At 41.5% G+C, this 27,044-nt stretch overlaps 1 protein-coding gene across 3 annotated transcripts in view; it reads left to right on the forward strand.

The window, feature by feature from the left end:
- Positions 1-27,044, forward strand: part of ANO10 (anoctamin 10) — a 213,205-nt gene that overhangs the window by 20,285 nt on the left and 165,876 nt on the right. For 2 of the 3 annotated variants that reach the window (XM_079934520.1, XM_079934521.1), the window contains exons 5-9: positions 8,328-8,447; positions 10,602-11,171; positions 12,574-12,629; positions 14,993-15,067; positions 17,908-18,090. In XM_079934520.1, coding sequence (XP_079790646.1) covers positions 8,328-8,447; positions 10,602-11,171; positions 12,574-12,629; positions 14,993-15,067; positions 17,908-18,090 — 1,004 coding nt within the window. The remainder of the gene's footprint in view (positions 1-8,327; positions 8,448-10,601; positions 11,172-12,573; positions 12,630-14,992; positions 15,068-17,907; positions 18,091-27,044) is intronic. The other variant, XM_079934522.1, reaches the window with a different exon arrangement.

The following is a 27,044-nucleotide window of genomic DNA, read 5'->3' on the forward strand; positions in this document are numbered from 1 at the left end:
GAGCGTGGGCTACTCCCCGCTGTGGTGTGTGGGCCTATCATTGTCACGGCCTCTCCTGCTGCAGAGCTCGGGCTCCAGGCACATGGGCTTTAGCAGTTGTGGTGCGCGGGCTCAGCAGCTGTGGCTCGCAGGCTCCAGAGCGCAGGCTCAGTAGTTGTGGCACACGGACCCAGCTACTCCACAGCATGTGGGACCTCCCCGGGCCAGGGATTGAACCCGTGTCCTCTGCATTGGCAGGTGGATTCTTAACCACTGTGCCACCAAGGAAGCCCCCAGATTTGTCAATTTTGTTGATCTTTTCAAAGAACCAACTTTAGTTTTCTTTAATTTTCTCTATTATCTTTATATTCTCTATTTTGTTTATATCTGCTCCAATCTTTTTTATTTTCTTCCTTCTGCTAGCTTTGGGTTTAGATTGTTCTTCTTTTTCGAGTTCCTTAATAGTAAAGTTAGGTTGTTCTTTGAGGTCTTTCTCGTTTTTAAATATAAGCATGTATAGCTATCAATTCCCCCCTTAACCTTGCTTTCTCTGTGTCCCATAAGTTCTGGTATGCTGTGTTTTGTTTTCATTTCTAAGTATTTTCTAACTTCCCCTGTGGTTTCTTCCTTGACCCACTGGTTGTTTAAGAATGTGTTGTTTAATTTCCACACATCTGTGAATTCCCCAGTTTTCCTTCTGTTACTGATTTCTAACTTCATCCCGTTGTGGTCAGAGGATACTTTTTATGATTTATATCTTTTTAAACCTGTGAGGCTTAATTTATGACCTAACATACGGTCTGTCTTGGAAAATGTCCCACATACACTCGGGAACTAAGAGTGTGTTGGTTCTTTACTGCCTGACTTACATGTAGACTGCATTTTGTAGTCTCCCCTGTCTCTGAGTTCTACTGTAGACATGTATTATGGGTGCTTTTGCTTGCTTTCCTTGTTGACCTGTATGGCTTTTAGGAGGTGTCTGGAAATCTGAGTGCAGGTACTCATCATTCCTGTTTGTCTGCATTTCCAGTTATCTGCATATGTCTTGATATTAATTATTCTGTAGCAGGTTGTTTTTGGACATATGTTCTTTCAATTTGTGGATTAAAGATTACCATGATTTCAGAAACATTTTTTTCAGTTACCTTTGAAGATTTCTTTGGCTGTATTTTCTCTCTTCTTGTCTTTAGGTATGCCAATTATATATATGTGAATCTTACATATTCTCTGAAATATTTTAAAGTTTTTATGTAATTTTCTTAGTCTTCTTCACCATTTTCTGGCTTTATTTGTTCAGTTTTTCCTTTTTCAGTAGCTTTTATTGACTTTGTATCTATAGTAGTTTTATTTTTCTCTTACTTCGCTTTTCTAAGCTCCCACCTTCAGCTCTGGTAGGTCTTCCTCTAGTTTTAATTTCAGAGATGTGACTTGCTTTAATTTCTTTAATTCTTGAAGGATTCCATAATTTTTCATTGCTTTATGCTTTAAATTTTTGCTATGTTTCTTCTCTGCCTTTTTTTTTAATGGTCTTCCTTTTTTCCCTTGTATTCTTGCATAGTTCTATGCCAGTTTCTTTGTGGTGTTTACTTATTTTTTAATGAGTCCCTATTTTTTTCAGACCAGCTATTTTGGGAGGAATTGTGTGTGTTGGGGAGAGGGGATGTTGGGGGCCTCCATTCGGGAACTGTGGTGGTCAGGAGGTTGGATTTTGCCTGGCAGTGTGCTCTCCTTGAGTTGTCTTAGAGCCTCCATGGAGCCCTGTTTCTTATCAGGAGTTTTTGCTGGGTTTGGCCTTTAGGTCTGTCTTTGGCCAACAAAGACCCACAGCTCCTGAGCTGCTCACCTCCATCCCTGGGTTCCAGCGGGCAGTTCGTTTCCCAAGACGGCATACCCACGCTTTCCTTCCTCCAGCCTCGTGTCTCTTGTCTGGCTGTGGTGCCCGGCAGGGAGCAGACACACATCAGGGGTCTGCCAGGCGTCCCCTTTGCCTTCATTCTGGGCAAGGGGACAGTGGTTTCCTACCCCTCAGTGTCCAGGAGAACCCTGCCCTCTGCCTGCTGGCCCTGGTTTGCAGGGGCATGGGTGCTCTTAGCTTACCCTGGGCTGACTTTTAAGGCCACTTTTCAAAGTTTGTGATTTCAGTTTATAGTTTGTTTTGTTTTCTTTTGTTCTACTTTCATCAAAGGTAGGGTTTCCTTTTATGTTTCTTGTTTACTTTGTTGCTTTGAATTTGGCGTCATGAACAAGAACAGGGTAGGGGTGGCTTTCTGCCACCATTTGTTACCAGGAGTTACACATTCTGTTTTTAGGCCATTGTTTGGTGCCATTCCAAAATTTCAAATCTTTTTTTAATCTCTTAGTGGGAGGGCATGTTTTCAGACACAGCTGTGCCCTGTATCAGTTAAAAGGCTAAGCCAACTAAGGCACTGCCCTGATTGTTAATGTGAGCATCTCGTTTCTTCTTGTTCATCACGTTGATCAGACCATCACGTGGAAATCACTGCTTCCACCTGTTAAAGAGTGAGTGTATGCTTTCATCAGATGCGACTCAGGAGCAGCAGTTTCCCAAATGCTCCCAGTTGCTTCAAAGACATTTTCACTGAACGAAAACCTTGCCGAAAATATGTAAATGGATTTCTCTTGGGTGTGTAGGTAGCCAGTCTGGCGTCCTGAAGCCGTAATAGAAATAACTTTCTTGTGGGCAGGATGAGGCTTTTGTAATCAAGGATCCCTCCTCCCTCCCTTCCTTCTTCTCTCTTTCTTTTTTGCAGTAAGTATGAAAACAATAAAATCATCTCCGTCGGGATCGTTTGAAATTTTGTATGCCATCTGAGATAAGAATCAAATTAAAGTTGTAGAAGTCTGGATTTTGAAATTCTGCATTATTCTCTTCCTCTGTGTCTTTGAAAGTGTGATCATAATATTTGGTTGAAGAAGGAATGGTATATGCATAAAGTGTGAACTATTTTCAGAGTGCAAATTTTCGAATGAATGAAACTTAGAGTAATTTAAAATTCTAGATTTTCATGAAGTTAATCCATAGAAATGGAGCTGGCCAGGGCTTTCATGAGAGACACTCTCCTTTATCTTAGGTTTAAGTTAATTTTACACGCAATGATTATAATTTTATTTGTCATAATGTTGTGTTTTGATGGAAAGCTTTCATTAAGCAGAGAGCAGCTTGCGTGGTTGTAAACACGAGCTAGGAGCAGGTGACGGTGCTGTGAGCGCTGCATTTCAGGGCTCCCCTCTTCCATCAAACAGCAAACACGTGGAGAACTAGGAATTGGTTATACGTGTGTCTTAGTCATCAGCGGTCATCTTGAGGGGCATCTTCTTTCCAGTTCTCTGTGTGAGCTGTGATCTCTTCATAACCTCAGACTGCCTTTGCCTGTTGATTCCTAATAGTTAATAGTCGTGCAAATAACCTAACGAAAGATTTTCTTTAGAAAGAGGAGTTGAGGGAGCAGAGAATTTCTTATGTATTAAATTTATCCTAAGGGATATTATTTAGCTTAGGTAAAAGCTCTGTCTCAAAGTGTGTATCAGATGATTCTGATGTTTTGATTGATGGGATATGGCAATCTCATGGTAGGTCTTTAATATTATATTGTTACTCTTTCAGAACATTACAGTAACTACTTCTGAATATCTTCTATATACAAATGGTTAGATTTTTAGAGTGATCAGATATAATCTGTCTTCTAAAATTATTTATTGACCATATGAGAATAATAGAGTGGATGTCAAGTAAATATCATGTAGCAGCCTTGTGTATAAGACAGTGAAACCATCGATGTATGTGTGTGTGTATGTGTCTAGTGCCGGGTACCGCACCATATATCTATATATCTATATCTGTGTATCTCCACACACACTGTGTTTTGCCACGTACATACTTGCGGTTTTTATGTTAAGCAGGGATGAAAACAATGCAGGAATATGAAAATGTATTTTGAAAACACAGGTATCCCTGTGTAGCAGTTTTTTCCTCTTTAAGACAAGATTGGTCTGTTCACAGCTGAGAGCTAGATGCAGGCGGGCCCTGGGGCGGGGTGCTGGGCACAGCAGCGGCTGCAGGGGCAGAGGGACTCTGTCTTCACTGTGTGGCCTCCACTCCCAGTCGGAGCTGATCACCCCTCTGCTGGATTGGAGGCAGCATGACCCGCCCCTCCCTGCTGCACAGAAACGCCGGAAGGAGTTGTGGGAGGGATTTATGCTTTTACTTTTTTTTTTTGTTTTTTGTGGTACGCGGGCCTCTCACTGTTGTGGCGTCTCCCGTTGCGGAGCACAGGCTCCGGACGCGCAGGCTCAGCGGCCATGACTCACGGACCCAGCCGCTGTGCGGCATGTGGGATCCTCCCGGACCGGGGCACGAACCCGTGTCCCCTGCATCGGCAGGCGGACTCTCAACCACTGCGCCACCAGGGAAGCCCTGTGCTTTTACTTTTACGTCATGTTAAACAGACTGTGTTAGTATTGTTATTGCATTATTTAATTTAGAGGGTCCTACTCACAGCCAGGCTACTCTCCCTTAAATTAGATTTTGGTTAGTTTTTCTAAGTATTAAATGGCTGTAATAGTTATAACCCTAGTCCTTGACAGCAGACCATTCAGCATTCTTAAAGGAAGGAATCTTGGTTTGGATTGTTCCTTTCTTTAAATAGGCCTGCACAGCATCATATTTTCCTTTGAAGGTAAGGCTCAGTTTAATTACATGCTTCACTGACATGAGAAAGTCGAGGGATTGGAAAAAAAAAAAAAACCCTCTATTTTTAGAAGCTGAAACCAGAACCATGCTTTTGGCATTGATGGTGAAGAGAAGCCCAGTAGTTTAGGACTTGTGTATTATATTCGTTCTGAGTCCCTCAGTTTGCAGCCTTATTTTTAGAGGTATACAGGTGGCTTTTTATGCTTGTCTGGAAAGTTTTCTATAGCAGAATGGAGTCATTTCTTTAAAAAGAGCTTAGAAATAGTAAAATAATAATTTAGATGTTATCAGTCAGTTCAAAGTTCAGAAACTTGATACAGTAGTTGAAAAGGATAGTAATAGAAGAAAGAATAAGGTACAGCTCTGCATCCCTAAATAAGAGCTAAGAATCAGAACCGGTGTGGGTGATTGACTTTCACTCATGTTAGCTGCAAAAAAACCCACTGAAACACTTTAGAATAAGTCACGTACCACAGTGTTCATTGCAGCACTATTTACGATAGCCAGGACACGGAAGCAACCTAAGTGTCCATCGACAGATGAATGGGTAAAGAAGATGTGGCACATATGTACAATGGAATATTACTCAGCCATAAAAAGAAAAGAAACTGAGTTATTTGTAGTGAGGTGGATGGACCTAGAGTCTGTCATACAGAGTGAAGTAAGTCAGAAAGAGAAAAACAAATACTGTATGCTAACACATATATGGAATCTTAAAAAAAAAATGGTTTTGATGAACCTAGGGGCAGGACAGGAATAAAGACACAGACACACACAATGGACTTGAGGACACAGGGAGGGGGAAGGGTAAGCTGGGATGAAGTGAGAGAGTGGCATGCACATATATATACTACCAAGTGTAAAATAGCACAGGGAGATCAGCTCGGTGGTTTGTGACCACCTAGAGGGGTGGGATAGGGAGGGTGGGAGGGAGATGCAAGAGGGAGGGGATATGGGGATATATGTATGCGTATAGCTGATTCACTTTGTTATACAGCAGAAACTAACACAACATTGTAAAGCAATTATACTCCAATAAAGATGTTAAAAAAATATATTAAAAATGGACTTGACAGCACCAGAGGCTGATATAACTTAAACCATACACCTTTTTACCCTAGTTGTTGATATTTTGAGTATATACCTTTTTCAGTTATTGAGAAGGGGGATTTTATCACAACCCTAGATTTTTTTTTTTTTCTTATTTTTTGCGGTAAGCGGGCCTCTCACTGTTGTTGCCTCTCCCATTGCGGAGCACAGGCTCCGGATGTGCAGGCTCAGTGGCCACGGCTCACAGGACCAGCCGCTCCGCGGCATGTGGGATCCTCCCAGACCAGGGCACGAACCCGTGTCCCCTGCATCGGCAGGCGGACTCTCAACCACTGCGCCACCAGGGAAGCCCAACCCTAGCTTTTTAAGACTTTTTTCCTCTGTATAACTTATGCATGAGATATAGTTGTAAGAAGATCCATCTATTAAGAATCCTTTTTTTTTTGAGATCCATACTTTTTCCCGAGTATTTTCAAAATCAATTTTATCTTTTCTAATCTGATAAGGACTACATTCACAAACAGCAGATATCAAAATCAGAAAAAAAACTTCCTGCTTTCAGCAATCGTTTGGTATGATTTTAACACTTGTGCACATATCTGAGAGAGACGAACACATTTAACAAAAGACAATATCCCCTAGTGATAATATTGATAAATTTTCCTACTGTTAGTATCAGATATCTCCTCTTTATTATCCTTTTTTTCATTTCTAAGAAGTTAGGTTTTCTTTTAAATTACTCTGAAGATTTTATAATAGGGCATCTGTCCTGAGAATACCATCTCTCTTTGTTATATGCAGTATTTGTACATCAGATACTTAAATCATATTTCTCTTCTACGCTGCGGATATTTATTTGCCATCCTCATTGAAGGGCCTACTGCCTGATATGCTCATCACTTGTCTTTGGGAACAAGGTAGATAGGAGATAAGGAAGGCAGCCCTCAGAAGAGATGAGCTGATTAAAACAGCTGCTAGGAACTTGCGTGGAAAGTGCTCCGTCTCCCGCAATGTGGCACAGGGCATGCATTTGAGTTCTCCATGAACTGAACACGTTTCCTCTTAAAGACCTGAAGACCTGTCTACCCAGTGAGTCATTCTGAATAATTATGGATGAGAGAATGCCCAGTTTTCATTTATTATCATTAGGGGACACTGTCTTTGGTTAAGTTTGTTTGTCTCTCTATAACCAACCTGGGTTCTTGGACCCTTCAATCAATAGAAATTGTGAAGAGGCCAGATGAAATTCAGGGAAGGCTTTATTGGGACTCATGCTGCAGCTCAAGGGAACGAAAACAAGTAACAGGTGCCCTTGCTTGTTCCTGGGGGGTGGGGGTGGGGGGAGGTACAAGGTGGTCCCTTAAATAGGGTGAGGCTGGGGGTGGATTGGTGGGTCAGGCTGGAGGCGTGGCTTAGGTTGTCTGCCCAGCGGCTTGGTGGTGCTGCGTGCAGGGGGCATGTGCAGTACTCTGCTTTTGCTCCCGGCTCCTCAGAAGTGGCAGTTGGTTTGTGGCCCTTTTGAATCTTATTTTTCATAATTTGCCCCAACTGCTTTTGACCTGCATAAGGTAGTTTTTAGTCCCTTATAATTTCTTCGTATTCTGTTGCTGGAGGAGACATTTGTCCAGGTGCAAACACTCCTGTAAAGGGTCCCAGGTCCCAGCTTGTCTCATCTCCCAGGTATGTGCACAAGTGTTAAAATCATACCAAACGATTGCTGAAAGCTGGAAGTCTTTTTAAATTTTGATATTTGCTGTTTGTGAATGTAAGCCTTTGTTAGCAGATTAGAAAAGGTAAAAATGATTTTGAAAGTACTCAGGATCAGTAACAATGAAAGGAACTGAACATTCTCTTACCTTCACTGTAGTGAGAGGACAGATTGGTAAAATTTTTTCTAGAGGCTGTTTTGTAATATGTGTCCAAGTTTAAGATACATGTGCTCTGCTCTTGGAGCTAGCAATTCTACTTCTAAGTGTATGTACCAAGGAAATAGTTGACAGGTGGGGAAAGTTATATGTATAAGAATTTTAACATTATTTATAATAGTGAAAAAAGGAAACAAGTATTTTTCAATAGAGGATTAGTTAAATTATAGCACTTCATACAAGGGAATATTATGATGCCATGAAAAAGGTCATTCATGTTCTATTTATATTGTCATTGAAAAATATTCATCATATACTACTACTACATGAGAAGATTACAGAATGATGTGTAGAGAATGATCCCTTTTGTTTCTAAAATAAATATTTATGGATGTATATTTTGAAGTCTGCTTACACACTAAATTGCTATTTACAGTGGTTATGTTTTTGTGGAAGGGAGAGAATAAACAAGGCCCTCTCTAAATTCTATCCTGTGCCTTTCTGTAAGGTTTAAAATTTTACATCGACTTGTATTGCTTTCATAGCCAAAGGAAATAGTAAAGATATTTACATTCTGAAGAACAGAAGAATACACACCTTGGGAGCAGGCAGGATAGCGTTGATCTCTGTGTAGACCTCCTCTCTTCCTGGAGAGTTTGGGTAGCATTTGATGAAGCGTATCCTGAGCAACCTCAAACCCGTCTCGCCTGTTCCTTCTGCAGTGAGGAGGCTGCTCACATCTGGCATCGTGATTCAGGTGTTTCCACTGCATGACAACGAAGCCCTGAAGAAGCTGGAGGACACCTGGTATACTCGGTTTACCTTAAAGTATCAGCCCATAGGTATGTGTCAGCGCCTGCTCTCTTAGAGAAGAGGAAGATGCAGCAGTGGTGGTATCCCTCTTGGGTAGATACTTAACGCTGTGCTGGGCAGGGCTCACCAGCTGCATGTCGGCAAAATATTGGTGAGGGGGATAGAGGGGTTACATGACCTATTTATTTTATTTCTGATACCATTTTAGATGAACTGAATTACAGGCTGTTATTAAATTTCACCAACGATACAGGCAATCCAGAGTGGCCTTCATGACTACGTGTCAGATTTGTTGTAGAACATACCTTATAAGAATCTAGTTTGACCGTGATTATTTTGTGTTTGAAAATTTCTGTTTCTTTAGCGCTAATCAGTGGGCCAAGCTGCGTTCATTCTCAGTGGCAGACTAGCAGGCCTAAACGTCTTTTGAGGTAGTTTATAAGGGTCTTGGTGTGCATTACTGGAACTGTGCATTTTCTCTGAAGACACTTAGAAGAATAACCGTTAATTTATTCGGCGTGTGTTGAACATTACTCTGTGTAAACTTCTGTCAATATGGATGTTCAAGTTTTTTTGGTTCAGTTATGCCTTTTAAGCAAAAGGATTATATTTAAGATGGTAGTTTTCACCATAAGCATTACTATCAGTTTTTCTTTAAAGGACATTGCCTTTTTCGCTTTGTTTAAAGGAATTCCTCTCAAATTTTCTTTCTAATTGCCATTTCTGAAAACAATTATTATAATATTGTAACAGTGAACATAAATCATTTTAAGGTCAAATTTTGAAATTGCATTTTGAATTTTTTCTTGTACTCTTTGAAAGGAAAAATGTTTGTTTTTGATAGTTCCAGGTGACGTAATAGTCATTTTATGTTACACTTAGGACATTTTTTCACCTTGTTTAGCATTTAGGTGGCAGTAAATTTAAATATTGCCTCTAGGTCTTGTGAGTGGGTGTATCCAGGAGCTACTACTTAGAAAGTGAGGGGGAAAAAGTGAGTTGGTGGTGAAGGCTGAGCATGGGTGTGGTAGTGGTTTAGAGGCTTCTGGGAGTGCTGGGACTGAAGATAGTAGCTGGGGCTCGGGAAAATTTTGAACTTCCCCCTGAGATCAAAAGAGAGAGATGGTCTGATATGGCGCCCAGGACCATGAGTGGCTTTTTTGGTTTTGTTTTGTTTATCTTTTAACCTGATTCTGATTTGAAGTTACCTCATCATACCCACTGTTTGCACATGCTCCTGAGTTAGTAGAAGAATTAAGGATAGGGGAAAATAGGATCCCTGTAAACCATCCACATAGACTGATCTGACACAGTATCTTAAAAAAAAAAGAAAAAAACACAATGTTGTAACTTCATGTAATTAACCAAGAAATACTAACTCTAACTCTTACGCCTCCCTCACCCCCTGCATCCCACCTTGGTCCCAGTGCAAGATGCGTTTACAGTCTAGGCAGTCACCCATGTAGGTGTGGCCGGCAAAGGACGCGGTGTTCATGACCTCTTTTGGGTTAGCTAGCTGATGTCGCTTGGCCCTTCTTCTGCCCAGTGCATTTATCTGTAGGAAAGTACAGATAAATGTATTCCATGTATTCTAAAAGTTAATGTGTAGAATATTGTTTCGTGCTTTTGAATAATTTTTCTTCAGTGTATTGAAAAGTTTGCCGTGACGTATTGATGAAAGTTTACAGCTTTGCATAGTGGGGGCAGGTTACTATGGGTGAGGGGTCTTCTTTGAAAATAAGCTCGATAACTCTAGTATTAAAGTGAGAGAAAAGTGGGGAGCGTAAAGTAAACCCCCAAATGAAGCTGGTTCATTGGCCACGGCTGAATTTAAACTAGGACCTTGGAGATTGAGGATGAGCCCGAGGTGAGTTTTTCATTGTGAAGAAGGCATCCACCGGATGAGAAGGTGAAGAGAAGCAGCCCCAAAGCAGCCCCAGCAGCTGTGGCCTGAGCCCTGAGCTGGGGGAAGTGTCAGGCTTATTGCTGTAGAGACAAGCGAGGTCTTTGTACTTCATGGAGGATGGACTTACCATCACACACTGATTGGGAAATAAGGGTTTTAAATGATCCCCACTTAAGTAAAAAAGTGAATAAGCTTACTTGAAGTGATTTTTTTTTTTTTAAAAAATCAAGTCTTTGCCAATTGGGACTTAAGGTCCTTTTTTTTCCTTTCGTTGCAGATAGTATTCGTGGCTACTTTGGAGAAACGATCGCTCTTTACTTTGGATTTTTGGAATATTTCACTTTTGCCTTAGTCCCTGTGGCAGTCCTTGGGCTACCTTACTACCTGTTTGTGTGGGAAAACTATGACAAGTATGTGGTCTTCGCCTCCTTCAACCTGATCTGGTCCACAGTGATCCTGGAAGTGTGGAAGCGCGGCTGTGCTAGTATGACCTACAGGTGGGGGACCCTGGTCATGAAGAGACAGTTTGAGGAGCCCCGGCCAGGATATCACGGGGTCCTGGGCATCAATGCCGTCACCGGCAGGGAGGAACCGCTGTACCCCAGCTACAAGAGACAGTTGCGCATTTACCTGGTCTCCCTGCCGTTTGTGTGCCTCTGTCTCTATTTCTCTCTGTTTGTCATGATGATTTACTTTGACATGGAGGCCTGGGCCTTGGATCTACATGAAAACAGCAGGTCCGAGTGGACCAGTATCTTGTTGTATGTGCCCAGCATCATCTACGCCATCGTGATTGAGATCATGAACCGCCTCTATCGATATGCTGCCGAGTTTTTAACTTCATGGGGTAAGACTCAGTGCTTTGAATTTATGTCTCATTTGCCTATAAGAAATATTGCTTCGATCATACGATTCACGTAACCGCTACCTTGCAAAGAAGATAGATGTTGCTCTGGGCTCATTCTAGAGACATAAGGAAAAGTCATCGGCTCTGGGAGCTCTGATGATCTCTAGGTCGTGGTTCTCACAGCTCTCATTTATTGTTAGTTACTATGTTCTAGGTGCCCTGCTAAGCACTTTATCCATAGTTCCTCATTTTCACCTGCTCAGGACACCATGAAATAGAAGTTATTTCACAGTTTTATGGCTAAAGATACTGAGAATTAACAAAGTTTAGACAACAAATGGTGGAACCAGGCTAGTCCAACCTGTGCCCCTAATACTATATTGTGTTTTATGCTAAGGATAAAATCAGTTGAATTATCTCCACAATACTCTGGCTGAAAGAACTATGTCTGGGATCTGAAAACCAGTTGTGTAGTTGTGTGGGGCCTGCCACTGAACTCAGTGAAGGCAGGTGTTCTTGTCTGTCTCTGTAGTAAAAGAGGAACCTGGTTATAGTTTTAAAAAGGTCTTGATGGGCCATTCACTCATTAATTTATTCATTCAAGCAAATAAATAGGCTATATTAGGCCCTAGGAAGAAGTCTAGGCCTTAACTTCATGGACCAGAAAGGTATTTTAAATTCTTTTTATTAGTCATATAACAACAGCTACCATTTATTTAGTGCTTTCCTTGAGCTGATGCTGGGGTTTGGTAGTATTTGTAATCCTGACGGTGACCCTGGGAGGAGGGTGGTGGCAGCCCTGTTTTGTAGGCAAGGAGGCTGAGTGTCAGGAGGTTAAGTGACTTGCCCAAGGTCAGATAGTGGCTGAGTTGAGGTTCAAATCCAGGTCAGCCTAACATTGCCTCTCTGTGCAAGGTGATACTTCTGTTCAGAATCTTCCTTTTTTGTCCTTTTGCCCTGCTCTCTTGGGACCTGCACAGTGTCTCCTTTTCTTAGGGTGGAAATTTGAGTTTCCTTTGAAGTTAATCCTTATAAACTTTATTTATTGCCCTACTCTTTAGAGATGGTTCTCAGTTTTACTATTACCGCGGATACAGGGTCTTTTTCTGGTATCTGTGGGATCATTTGCCAACACTTACTACATTTCTTTATTGCAGTAATATTTAAAAAATAATTTTGGACCACGGTGCCATGGCAGTATCTTGAAAAATGTGTCTTAAATTTAGTTTCTTTTTTGTTTGATGTTCTTGGCGGTAAGCAGTAGTAGCCTGGCACGTTTACTGACTGAGGCTCTGTTTTTGAACATCTCTGCCTTCAGCACAAGTCTCACTTTACTTCATGACAATGCTCCCGTTCTGCTTTCTTACCTGAGAGACATTACCTCTCCTTTTTCATGTTTTAGAGAATCACAGATTGGAATCTGCCTACCAGAATCACCTAATTCTGAAAGTGTTAGTGGTAAGTAGATCTTTTATATACAAGTCCATTGTACTTTTGAAACTAACACATAGTACTTAATATTTAGGAGTGTAAATATGAAGACTTGATTCTGATTTAAGGTATCGGGTAGTTAATATACTTTGTCCAAGTAGGCAAGGATTGACTAATGTGTGTTTACATGAACGTTCAGCAGTCTTATTACAAATGTGCACATGGTTTAAGACTTTAAATGTAGAAATTAGTATTATAGCCAATTTCCAATTATTTAAAAAAACTACTTTATAGACATGTTTCTGTTATTTTCCTTTTGGTGACTTGGGTTTGAATGTTTCATTATTCAACAATCCTTCCAGTTACCCACCTTCTGTTTAGTGATGGAGCATTAAATTACTATTTTTTTAAAATTTTGTCTAAGAAATTTCCAAAGTCCAAGAGGTTCCCAGCATGTTTTGAAGAGTAGGAGGAAAGGGATGGAGGAAAGGCGCTGTGTAACCTGCTTGCTGTTTGTTTAAAGCGCACACGTTATGCCTCTTCCCACCATTATGAGAAATAACAAAGAGGTACCAGCCTGAAATCACCTTGTTTATCTGGAGATTACCTGAGTCGTCTGTAACATAGCTGAGAATCAAGAAAGAGTGCATAAGGAGTCCTCTGACCTATCCACTGGAATTGATTTAACCCAGTCCATGTACTTTTCTCCCAGGCCCTCGCTTAGAAAGAGCCTTTGTTCCAGCTGTAGGAGTCATTCTGAGAAGCTTGTTTATCTCGTTTTTCCATCCTTAAAGGATGAAAAACCACCATTAGGAAGGTGATTAGGTTTCTGGAAGTAGGTAAATTTATAGAGGCAAGAGCCCGGAAGGAAATGGAAAACTCTCATAAATAGGTAATGAGAATTCAACAATTTCAGCAATTTGGACATGAGAAAAGGGGCAAGCGGCCATCCATATCTAAAAAGGCTCCGAAGGCCTCACTCTAGCCGTGTAAAATAATTTATATTCAAAATGTTGGTGCTGAGTCAGCAGGGATGCTCCGTTCCGGGTTCTCTGTGTGAGAAAACAAGCAGGCAAATGTGTAATGCGTTAAAAGCTTCATTCAGAAAGATCCCAATGTGGAGCTTTTGCCCTTAGAGGTAAAACACTCCATTTGTCTTAAAGAATTTAGTTATTTGTTAGACTTGATTATTCTCTGATGGTGCCAGATACAATGTCGGGTGACTGTCTTGTAAAGAGACTGTTCATCCTCCACTGTGTGTGCTAGGTCTCTCCCTTCCTTTTCAATCTTGTGCGGAGAGCGTTTCTCAGCCTTCCGAGCTTTTGCTTTTCAACTTCTACTCTAACTCGGCACCCCCATCCCTACGCCTACCTCCCCCTACCCTGTGGCCACATTGTGTTACTGCTCATTCTCTCCAGTGACTCCCCCTTCCCCTCACTAATGAAGTGCTCATACTGTGCACAGAGCAGTCTTTTGTCTCGGAAAGTGATGCTGCACGGGAGGAGGTAGCCAGCGTGCGGCTGGGGGACAGGAAGGAAACCCATCAGTCCTGGGGGCGATTGCAGGCTCTTGAGCAGGGGGACTACTTGGAGAAATGGCACCTGTTGTGGTGGGATCTCCACCCCACTCCCTGCACCCCTACCCCTGAACCATGTGTCTGGGCAGGGCAGTCTCAGGCCCATGGTGGCAAAGATGCTGCCCGGGCCAGGCTGGTTGTTCTGGCTGATCTCTCTTGCTAGTGCCCCTCGGCTAGCTAGGTGTCTCTCTAGGGGGCGGGGGGATCTCAGGTCCCTTGGCACAGAGAGACTTCCGGGGCTGGACTGCTTGTTGGGGCAGGGCCCTCCTTTCTGGTGCTGCCTGGCCACCCCACCCGGCATCTCTCCGTGGGGCAGGGGAGTGGCAGGGCGGAAGGGAAGGAGAGCACATCCCCTCACAGCTTATTGTTAGTGGGGGTCCTCGTCAGTCTCCCTGTTAGTGCTGCTGGGCTTGCCTGTTGTCAGGACTCCTATTCTGAGCGGGGTGGGCAGGAATGTGTCTCCCTGCTGCCTGGGTTACTAGGTTGGGGGTGGGAGATGCTGGGCCTTGGACACTCTCTTTTGTAAGAAAGTAGTAGGGATGTAAGATGCGCTGGTGCTGTGTTGTTCCTTCAGCCCTGGGGTCCCAAACCTGATCTTTTTCCTCTTAGCACCTTTCAGAGCTCTCCTTTGGTTGCCTCTCGCGATATTTCAAGTTCATAGATGTGCTTAGCGAGGGGGAGTAGGAGAAACACGTCCAAGCCACCTTCTCTGGACCGGAAGTCCCTCATTACGTTTCTTAAATGCGATTTTTATAGTTGTAATGAAGTACTGTGATGCAGTATTAAATATTGCTATCTTTTTTTGTTTTTGCAGTTCAACTTTTTAAATTGCTTTGCCTCACTCTTCTACATTGCCTTTGTCCTGAGGGATATGAAGCTTTTGCGTCAGGTGAGTGTGAAAAACAGAAAGGTATCCATTTTTTAGGTTTTAGAGGTGGTTTCCTATATTCAGGTAATGTAATTGTCTTCCCATTACTATCTTTATAAATAAAATTATTAAATTTTGTGTACTTCTAAGCCCAGTTCTAAATAAACAACCATTAGCAATTGCACCGTGTATTATACTCAACTGGAAAGAAATTTGTTGAAGCTAACCAGCTTACAAAATAAATCACGTAGAGCACAAAATCAAATATAGAGTTCATATCAAAACTTGTAAAAGCAATTTTAACAGCAAAATGGATTCATTAATTGAACTTCTGTGTGTGTCTCAGGTAATGGTATAACCTTAAATAGTTCTTTCACATTTCTTTTTTTTTAAAATTTAATTTAATTTTATTATTTTTGGCTGCATTGGGTCTTCATTGCTGCGTGCGGGCTTTCTCTCGTTGTGGTGAGTGGGGGCTACCCTTCGTTGCAGCACGCGGGCTTCTCATCGCGGTGGCCTCTCGTCGCAGAGCACAGGCTCTAGGTGTGTGGGCTTCAGTAGTTGTAGCACGTGGGCTCAGTAGTTGCGACACTTGGACCCTAGAGTGTGTGGGTTTCAGTAGTTGTGGTGCACGGGCTCAGTAGTTGTGTCTCTCTGGCTCTAGAGCGCAAGCTCAGTAGTTGTGGCGCACGGGCTTAGTTGCTCTGCGGCATGTGGGATCTTCCCAGCCCAGGGATCAAACCTATGCCCCCTGCATTGGCAGGTGGATTCTTTTTTTTGTTTTTTAATAGACTTATTTATTTATTTTTAGCTGTGTTGGGTCTTCGTTGCCACGCACGGGCTTTCTCTAGTTGCGGCGAGCGGGGGCTACTCTTTGTTGCAGTGCATGGGCTTCTCATTGCAGTGGCTTCTCTTGTTGTGGAGCACGGGCTCTAGGCGTGTGGGCTTCAGTAGTTGTGGCACATGGGCTTAGTTGCTCTGTGGCATGTGGGATCTTCCTGGACCAGGGGAGATGGGGTCAAATGGGATCCGTGTCCCCTGCATTGGTAGGCGGATTCTTAACCACTGTGCCACCAGGGAACTCCCACACATTTCATTTTTAAATTAATAAGTTGTTAAACTTTAGAGACCAGCAGATCCTATGCACTGCTGTATTGTTTCTGAAATGTTTAAGAAAGATGACATATTTTGCTGTGTTACCATTTCTGGATCACATGATATTAGTGAATAATAAATTAAATTATTGCCTTCTAATTTCTCTTTTTTATACTTGAGCGAACTACCAGTAAGGGCTCTTCTTTCCTGGTTTTAATATACTGTGATTGTTAGTGAGCAGAATCTCAAAGCCTAGGCTTCCTAATCTTTATATGAGAGCTTGGGATCATTTTTCAAGGAATTTAAAAATTTGTATAACAGAGAAAGTTAAAAGATTTTGTAGTTACGGTTCTAAGAGCTTGCATAAAAGTAAAATTAAATATTGTGTTCTTAGTATTTAAAAAATTATTTTTGAAAATACTACATTTGAAATCGATAGGTTAGATGTACATACCTTTTCCAATCCCACCATTATTGTATTAGTGGGGTATGACTCCTCATTTCTTATACTTTAGAGAGTCTCCTTTATTTAACAGGGGACAGGGGGTTGGGGGAAGTCTCTTTAAAACATAGAATTTTTTTTTTTTTTTTTAAAACATAGAATTTTAATATCAGCTAAGGTGGTTTGTGATGAAAACACTGATGCCTATCTGGGGAAAGTGGAAATTGACACAGTACCTCTGGAAACTACTTGGGCAACTTTGCCAAGAACGTTAATCCATCCCTAGTAAATCATCAGAGGTGGGGCGAAGATTCGTGTACGTAGGTAAGGGGCAGCATTTATGATAGTCAGGGTTGGGAATAATACTTACATTCAACAACAGTGCATGAGCTAAGTAAAAAAGAATTATTCATGACATGGGAAAGTGCTCACAGTATAGTAAGTGAGAAAAGAAATCTACAAAGCTGTTTATATATAGGATGATTCTACTTTTATTTTTACATATGATTATAAAGAAATATTTAGGGGACTTCCCTGGTGGTGCAGTGGTCAGGAATCCGCCTGCCAATGCAGGGGACACGGGTTCGATCCCCAGTCCGGGAGGATCCCACATGCCACGGAGCAGCTAAGCCCGTGCACCACAACAACTGAGCCTGCGCTCCAGAGCCCGCGAGCCACAGCTACTGAAGCCCGCGCGCCTAGAGCCCGTGCTCCGCAGCAAGAGAAGCCACTGCAGCCAGAAGCCCGTGTACTGCAACGAAAAGTAGCCCCCCACTCGCCTGAACTAGAGAGAGCCTGCGCACAGCAACAAAGACCCAGTGCAGACAAAAAATAAATAAATTAATTAAAAAAATATATTTAGAATGTTAGTAGTGGTCCTGACATGGTTGTGGAATTAAGGGTGACTGTTTTTCTATCTTTTAAGTTTTTCTACAGTGAGGGAGGATATATTAATTTTATAATAATAAGTTGTGGCTAAACTTTATTCAAAGTTGGTGACATCATTTAGACTCACATGTTGCAGCCAGGATGAGATAATAAAAAACACAATTTCAAGTTAATTTGTTCTCCTACCGACTCATAACCAGTTTTTTATTATAATCTTATTTGTATTATAATATTTTTGTATTTTAGTCTGTCTTTCCTGTGAAAGAAAACAATAAATTAGAAACATCATTCTAACACCTAGCTTTTCCAATACTAGTTTTTATAACATAATAGTATACTATTTGTTGAAGATTCTTTTTTTTAACTGCATAATTATACACATGCTTTGGTTTTGTTAAGCCACGTCGCCAAGTATCATTTATGTGCTTCTCTTTAGAGCTTGGCTACTCTCCTGATTACCTCCCAGATCTTTAACCAAATTGTAGAATCTCTTCTTCCTTACTGGCTCCAAAAGAAGCAGCATGTGAAGGTAAAGAAGAAGGTGCAGGCTTTAAAGGCAGACATCGATGCTACGTTATATGAACAGGTGGTTCTGGAAAAGGAAATGGGAACTTACTTGGTAAGTTTGAATATTGCTGAGTTAAACATTGATTGAAAGTGAATAACAGTCATGTCCAGACTGTATACAACAGATAAGTAGCCACTCATTGTCTCAGGTGTGACTATTTTGTAAGTGCTTTCCAGCCAGTTTCTTTACCATGAACTACTTTAAAGTTAAAAAGATGGAACGGTGTATCAAAATGCTGCTATCTTGAACCGGAAGTTATGCCTAACATCCAAAGGGTGAGTCCAGTGAATTTCGAGACTACTCTGCTGAGGGTGGTGGGAATGTTTCATAGACGGCAGAGCAAGGGAGAGGTGAGGTGGCTGTGGAGCCATTGTTTGCTCTGGACACTTTAAACTCAAAGAAAAAAATTGAAGCCCATCGTTAAAAATGGAATGCCAATCTGAAGATTAATTTATAATATAGTTTAAATTACTTAGTACTGTAGTAAATATAAAATAGTTCTTTTAAGACAGAGAATTTCTGAATTAATTTTAGGAACTCCAAGTAGGTCATTGGAGGTTCTTAAACCTAAACATGTATTCAGCAAATGTTTACTGAGCTCTGCCTACATTCAGTATATCTCTTTTGAGGGGGTCAGGTGTTGGGGTCATGTTTGCTTTAGGTCATTGTTTCTTATATCCTGTCCCTTCCTTCTGGGTGTGATATTCTTCTTAGTGAAATAGATCCTTTAGTGAGGGTCCATTATTGTTAAACTTTACTAGTCTTGGTTTTCATCACAAATGAATGAGTCTCCTGATGACTGAATTTCTTGGCTGACTTTCATAGTTTTTCTTGTATGCCTAAGAATTTTAGTTTGTATGTTTATCTTGAGCAGTTTATTCTCTCTCTCTCTCTCTCCCTGCTCGCTTCTCTGTCTTATTTTTGCAGTCCCCCCTGCCCCACCCCCTAGTTCAGAACCAGGAGTTTGTAGCCCAGAGCTGGCATCCCATCTTGTGGTGATGGTGGAGATTCTGCAGAGCCAGCAGGTAGCATGCTGTTGACCCAAGCTGTAGTTCCAGGGCAGCAACTGTGGCTTTTTTCAGGCCCCTTCAAGGGTAGGGGCCACTGTTCTCACCCGTGGTTTTGCTCAAACAACCTGCTTCCAGATACACACTAGAGGAGTGGTGTGCCTTTGGTTCCCCTGCCTGAAGGATTCAGATCCTGGCCACCGTGCCCAGCCTGTGGACGGAAGCCTGGCCAGGCTTCTGATTAGTGTCTTGCACTTTGTTCCGTTTCTCGCTTGGGCGGCTGATTTTTTTGTTTTTGAGTGATGATATTCTTTTGATTAAAATAAACATATATGCACTAGCATTTTCTATTATTGCTGTGTTTGGGGGAGAAGATGATTCAGGGTATAAACTTACAGCATATCTCGACCAGCAGCACTGTTTATACATGAAGTATCAGAGAAACACACACGCAGGCAGTTAAGAGTTAAAGAAAACAGCACTTGGGCGCAACGTGCAGCCGCCTTGCCTGCGTTGGTCGAGTGCTGGCCTACTGTGGGTTACAAGTCAGTCTAATTCACATAGTGTCAGAAGCCTTTCCTCGCTTGTTCTGGGGGGTAGTATTTTGGGCCATATTTATTTTTTCCCTTCATTTTCTCACAGAAACTAAACCACCATTCTTTCCCCCGAGTTCTTTATTCCATCCCCTCTCTCATTGCCCCAGGCCCACCTGGAGCTCCCGGGTTTCCTGATTTCCCCTTCTCCCCTTCCTGTTTCAAAGCAAGCAAACCTCTCACGTCCTCTGCTATTTTTGTCCTGTCTCTTTCCTGCCCCTGCCAATTTCTTGAAATAATTCTTCTCCATATTGTCATCTCTACATCCCTCTTCTCTACCCGCTCTCAACTCTTCTTTATCTCTGAATCGTTTGGGCAGACAGCATCGTCCCCTAAAGTGACCAGAGCCAAGCTCGCAGTCTTCTCCAGACCAGTTCCTTCCCCTTTCCTCAGGCTCAGCGAATGGTACACAGTAATACAGACAATATGCCCTTCACAAAGCTGTTTTAATTCATCTAAGAACTGTATGCTGACAAAATCTTACATCTTACCTTTTTGATATTTCATGATATCCGATAATACGTTTATAAAGGAAGGTAAGGCAGGCACTGCTTTTCTCACGTTAATAATAGGCAGTTGAAGCTCTGTGTTATTTTCTTTAATTTATTAATTTTATTTATTTATATTTTGCTGTGTTGGGTCTTCATTGCTGTGCACGGGCTTTCTCTAGTTGCGGTGAGCAGGGGCTACTGTTCGTTGTGGTACGCGGGCTTCTCATTGCGGTGGCTTCTCTTGTTGTGGAGCACGGGCTCTAGGTGTGCGGGCTCAGCAGTTGTGGCTCGCGGGCTCTAGAGCACAGGCTCAGTAGTTGTGGCTCACAGGCTTAGTCGCTCCATGGCATGTGGGATCTTCCCGGACCAGGGCTCGAACCCGTGTCCCCTGCATTGGCAGGCGTGTTCTTAACTACTACACCACCAGGGAAGTCCAAAGCTCTGTGTTATTAATCACCTGGTGACTAAATCAGAAACAAGATTCAAGACTTTGCTTTTCTCTTCAGTCTATTATTCAGCATGGGCTCTCTGATATCAAGTTAAGGAAATAGTATATTAATTTCTCTCACAGGCCCTGGGTCTGTGTGTGAATGCTGGGGTTAACAGTGAGTGTCTCTCCTTAGTAACTTAACTTGCTTGCGGGGCCCCGCGTTATCTGACTGTTTTTCCCTCCTCATCTCCTACAAGTTCCTCCTTTACTCTCTTCGTGGAAATGACATCAGGTATTTTCTATTTCAACTCTCCCCATATATTTGGAAAGGGGGAGATGCTTTGGGGGCACATTTGTTCTAGATCATTGTTTGCTATGCACTCATCCTTCCCTCCGGGTATATTTTTCTCCTCACTGAAGCTAATGAGCTTAAAATTGTATTTTCTGTAATCTCATCCTGAGTGCTATATATGAATCTAAAACAATGTTGCCAAGCTTTGGGGAAAAGCAGTTTGAGACTTAAAAACCTTGATTCTAAAAAGTCATACTTGCTTACTTACTGTAGAAAACTTGGAAAACGTAGAACAGAGTATAAAGAAAAAGACATTCTCCATAATGTCTCCACCAGGGGTGATCCACTGGGGTCTCCCGACCCTGTTTCTCCAGCCACAGGGCCAGGGCTGTATAGCCCCTCTGATCTCACTGTGCGCTGCTGTTCCGTTCCTGGGAACAGTTCATGTGCAACTGCATAGCTGTGTGAGGCTGAATTTTCATGATCAGTATTCCAACTAGAGCAGCATGTTGCCACACAGCAAATGAGCTGACCTCTAGTGAGCTAGACATTGACGAGGTTTGCCAAAAACGTAATTGAGCGCCACTCACCGCACTAGACGTTTTTTGTTTTGGAAAACATAATGATTTTTCAAACAATATTTTATTAATGTTAATATGCTTTTTATTATTGAAATGAATCAATGAGAAATATTTTTTAAGTTCTGAGTTTTAATTTCTAACACAGTAAATAACACTAGGTATAATAACTCCCATGAACAAAAAGTCTTCGGTGCCCTCAGTGATTTTAAAGAGTTTAGGGCTTTGGAGACCTGAAAGTTTGCAGATCTAGAATAATTCCCACTCGTTTTTGTTTTTCAGAGCATTAACTTCCGTGAAGTGGATTTGTCCCATTTGTTACTCCCTAAGATTCAAGTTCAGCAGTTTTGGAGGTATACCTCCATTGTACCCCATCAGGGTGCATTGATGGCAGGTTGACCCTTGTGTGGGGCTGCCTTGTTAGATCATGTGATTGACTGGGTGACAGTTTGCAAAGGTTCTTTTTCACTTTGTGTTGAATAGGTTATCTGTGGTAGATTCTTTGAGACTATCCTATTCCCTATAAATGGTAGCTCTTTATAAATAGTTTCTAATCGTTTGTTGCTGGCATATAGGAATGTTGTTGGTTTTTGTATTTTTTATCCAGAAACTGCTGAATTCTCCTATTTTTTTGGATTTTATTAGGTTTTCTATGTAGACAGTTATTTCACCTACAAATGAATAATGGCTAGGGATTTCCCTGGTGGTCCAGTGGCTAAGACTCTGTGCTTCCACTGCAGGGGGCACGGATTCAATCCCTGGTCGGAGAACTAAGATCTTGCATGCTGCGTGGTATGGCCAAAAAAGGCTATTTTTTTTTTTTTTGCAGTATGCGGGCCTCTCACTGTTGTGGCCTCTCCCGTTGTGGAGCACAGCCTCCGGACGCACAGGCTCAGCGGCCATGGCTCACGGGCCCAGCCACTCTGCGGCATGTGGGATCCTCCCGGACCGGGGCACGAAGAACCCGTGTCCCCTGCAACGGCAGGCGGGCTCTCAACCACTGAGCCACCAGGGAAGCCCCCAAAAAGGCTGTTTTTTAATTTTTATTTTATTGAAGTATAGTTGATCTATAATGTTGTGTTAATTTCTGCTGTATAGCAAAGTGATTCAGTTATATATATATATTTTTTCATATTCTTTTCCATTATGGTTTATCACAGGGTATTGAATATAGTTCCCTATGCCACACAGTAGGACCTTCTTTATCCATCCTATATGTAATAGTTTGCGTCTGCTAATCCCAAACTCTCAGTCCTTCCCTTCCCCACCCACCTCACTAATGGCCATTTTGTTTCTTCCTGCAGTCCTTATACTTTTTATTATTTATTTATTTGGCTCACTAATATGTTCAGTACAATTTGGACAGAAGGAGTTATAACAAGTTATAATCTTGTTCCTGATTTTTTTTTTTCTAACCATTGAGTATTATGTTTGTTCCGTGTTTTTGGTAGGTGACTTTTTATCAGTTTAAGAATGTTTTTTTTCTCTTCCTTATTTGGGAAGAGTTTTTATTGTGGATGACGTTGAATTTTATCAAAAATTATTTTTTTTGCTTCTGTTGTGATCATCATGTTATCTCCTTTAATTAATATTTTCATTTATATTTGTAAGTTTCCTAATGGAACACCATGTTTGCATTTAAATGATTAACTTCACTTGTTCAGTATTTTTTTATCTACATTGTTATGTTGAATATGCTAATATTTTGTTTAGGGTTTGTGCCATTTGCTTTCTCAGTCACTGGGATAGGGTCCCTGTGTTATTTATCGTGCAAAACTCTGTTGCTAATGCAGAGCCTGGCATTCAGCGGGTGCTCAGTGTAATGCTGCATAAAGAACAGTTTTAGGAAAAGAGCAGCCCAGCCCCTGCTGTCTGTGTGCTGCTTGTTGCCCTCATCCTGTACTTTATCCTCCTCACATACTCATCATGCGGAACTCTGAGACGTGATGTTTCTCCAGGGATGGTGCGAGGGGCCAGTGGGATGGATCCCCTGGAGCCTGAAACTTTGTGTTCGTACATTCTTAGAATCATCTTAGTAAGTTGGTGTTTTCTAACTTGCAGCTATTGGGGTAGATTGTCTTGTTTAATGTGTTTTTTAGTATGTGATTGTTTACTTTGTTAAAATTGCATTTTTTTTTCCTTCTTGCTGTTGGATTACATCCCTGGTTTGCTGAATTGACTGACCCCAAGGTGCTCAGAAGTGTGAAAGTACTGATAGAATTACCATGTAAATTCTACACTCTGAATCCGCTTGCGAGATGGGAACACAGAATGGGGGGGAGGGGCTCCCTGGGTGCTGGATGCTAAAAAGGCCAGGAAGACCTTTGCGTGGCTTCTGGAGGCTGCACCTGGTACATCTGAGAGAAACTGTCTACACATCTCTGCAGAGGCTCACCCTTTTATTTCATGAGCTGAAACAACACAATTTTGAAAGCTGAGCATAGGCTATCAGGATTTCTTAAGATCGAATTGGGGTAAAAATGGCTCGATTGCTAAGAGTTTCACTGTTGATTTCTTCACTCTTCAGAGAAGTAAATCGATGCCATATTGCTGGGCATATTTAAAAATCACATCCGTATGCTGCAGCACACATAAGGACATTCTTTCTGGAGCCAAATGCAACCAAAGAGTTGTTTAGAAACTGCTCACCACTGAACCCCCAGCTGAGCGTCAACCTGCCAGCTCCCAAAGCACATGTGTTTGGCATTGCTCTTTGGCAGGCCTTGCAAACAGCCAGTGAAACTCACTCAAAACCCCTGGGTTCACACTTCATCCAAATACCCAGAGCGTCTGGAAGAAGCACTTCCTGCCATCCCCAGTACTCTGTAATTATGTTTGAGTGTTTTTCTATTTTAGTAAAATATAAAATAAAAAAGGAAACCAACTAGAAGTAGAATCTGACTTATACTAAAGCTCTCAGCTACTGAGCCTAATATGCCTATCTCGGTGCAAGACTGACTCTGAGATGCAGTAATGCTAATTATAATTATTAATTTAAAATATTCATGTTGCTTTAAAATATGATGAATAGTCTTCTTAAACTGAAACTGTTGTTGCATGTGCACTGGATGATCATGAGAGCGCCTGAGGATGCTGGAAGTGGGTGCCTGTGGCTCCCTCACCCAATCACTGCACCACATAGAGTGCTGCCCAGCCCCTCTTGGATCAGGCTGTGAGCAGCAGGCCGTTGCGTCCAGTCAAGGAGTTACTCAGGTGACAAGTCAGAGTCACCAATGACCAGGCATCCCATTTCAATGCAGGCGCCTTTTTCCAGTTATTAAAGATCACGAAGGAACTCACCTCTTACCGTTTATATCTCTTACCTACAAATCAAGGGTATGTAATGACTTTTGCTCCTTTCTTCCTTTGGACTAAACCTTTTAAAGCACATCAGAAAGGTTTTTAAATATAGTTTCAGAGGGATTTCGTCATGCTTTCCTGGTTTCCCCCTTTTCTTCTGTGGACTCCTTTTTCTTCTTCGCCTCTTTGATGTGTCTGCTACTTCCACTAGGGCTATTCTGGGGAGCTTCCTTGTTACTAACAGCTTTTTTTTTTTAACTTCTTTAAAAAGTTGAGGTAATAATTCACATACCATAAAATTAACCATTTAAAAATGTACAATTCAGAGGTTTTTAGTAAATTCACAAGGTGGCACAATCATCACCACTATCTAATTCCAGAACATTTTCATCATCGACCCCCAAACTCCCCATACCCAGTAGCAGTAACATCTTCCCCTAGTCTGGCAATCGCTAATCTACATCCTGTGGATTTACCTGTTCTCTGCATTTCATATAAATGAAATCATACAATAGGTGGCTTTTTGTGTCCGGCTTCTTTCTCTAAGCATAATGCTTTTAACGTTTATTCACGCTGTACCATGTGCCAGTACCCCATTCCTTTTTTGTGGTTGAATAATATTCCATTGTATGGATACACTACGTATTGTGTATCCATTAATCAGCTGGTAGACATTTGGATTGTTTCCACTTTTTGGCTATTATGAATAATGCTATTGTGAACATTTTTGTACAAGTTTTTGTATGAACACATGTTGCCATATGCTAGGTCGTATGTTAACTCAACGTTTAACTTTAAGGAACTGCCAGACTATTTTCAAAAGTGGTGGTGATTCTATATTCCAACTAGCCACGAGTGGGGTCCCATTTTTTCCCACAGCCTCACTTTTTTTTTTTTTTATATGATAGCTATCCTCGTAGGTGTAAAGTAGTATTTCATTGTGGGTTTACTTTGGATTTTCCTAATGCCTAAATATATTGTTCATCTTTTCATGTGACTTTTGGCCATTTGTATCTCTTCTTTGGGGAAATATATATTCACATTCTTTGCCCATTTTTAAATTGGGTCATCTGCCCTTTTGTTATTGAGTTGCAAGAGTTCTTCATATGTTCTGAATATAAATTTCTTATCAGATATATGATTTGCAAATATTTCTTCCCATTCTGTTGTTTATCTTTTTACTTTCTGGATGGTGTCCTTTGATCCACAAAAGTTTTAAATTTTGGTGACGTCCAATTTCTCTCTTTTTTGTAACTTGTGCCTTTGGTGTCGTGTCTGAGAAACCATTGCTTAATCCAAGGTCAGGAAGATTTACTACTCTATGATTTGTTGAGTGCTTTTATCATGAAAGGGTGTTGTACTTTGTTTTTCCTGTGTCTATTGAGATGATTAAATATATTTATACATGCATACATGTATACCAATAAAACTGTTAATGTGGTGTATCACATTGACTAATATTTATATGTTGAACCAATCTTACAATCCTGGGGTAAATCCCACTTGATCACAGTGTAAAATCCTTTTACTCTGCTGCTGGATCCACCTTGCTAGTATTTTGTTGAGGATTTTTATATCTTTATTCAGGGGTGTTGGTCTGTATTTTTCTTATGAAGTCTTTGGTTTTGCTATTGAGGTTGGACTGGCTACACAGAATGAGTTGGGAAGTGTTTCTTCCTCTTGTTCTTTTTGGAAGACTTTGAAGAATTAGTATTAATTCTTCTTCTAGTGTTTGAGAGAATTCACAGGTGAACTGTCTGGGCCTGGGTTTTTCTTTGTGCAAAGTTTTTGATTGCTAACTCAATCTTTTTACTTGTTTTAGGTCTGTTTAGATGTTCTATTTCTTCTCGAGTCACTTTTGATAGTTTGTGTCATTCTAAGAATTTACCCATTTCATCAAGGTTATTTAATGTTATTTTTGGCATATAATTGTTGGCATGTCCCAGGTCTCGAGTGAGTCCCTGGGGCAGGCTGCCACGTAAGGGTCCTTGGCTTCACACAGGAAAGAATTCAAGAGGGAGCCATAGTAAACTGAAAGCAGGTTTATTTAGAGAGATATACACTCCATAGACAAGAGTGTAGGCTGTCTCAGAAGGCAAGAGCAGCCCTGAGTTGTGGTGATGGTTAGTTTTCATGGGCTGGGAAGTTTCATGGGCTAATGAGTGGGAGGAATGTTGTAGCTATCTTGGAGAAGCAGCAGGGATTTCCAGGAGTTGGGGCACTGCCCACTTTTTGGCCTTTTATGGGCGGCCTTGGAACTGTCATGGCACCTGTGGGCGTGTTGTTTAGCATATGCTAATGCATTACAGTGAGT

This window comes from Stenella coeruleoalba, assembly GCF_951394435.1.
Source record: "Stenella coeruleoalba genome assembly, chromosome: 10".
NCBI classification, from domain to species: Eukaryota; Metazoa; Chordata; class Mammalia; order Artiodactyla; family Delphinidae; genus Stenella; species Stenella coeruleoalba.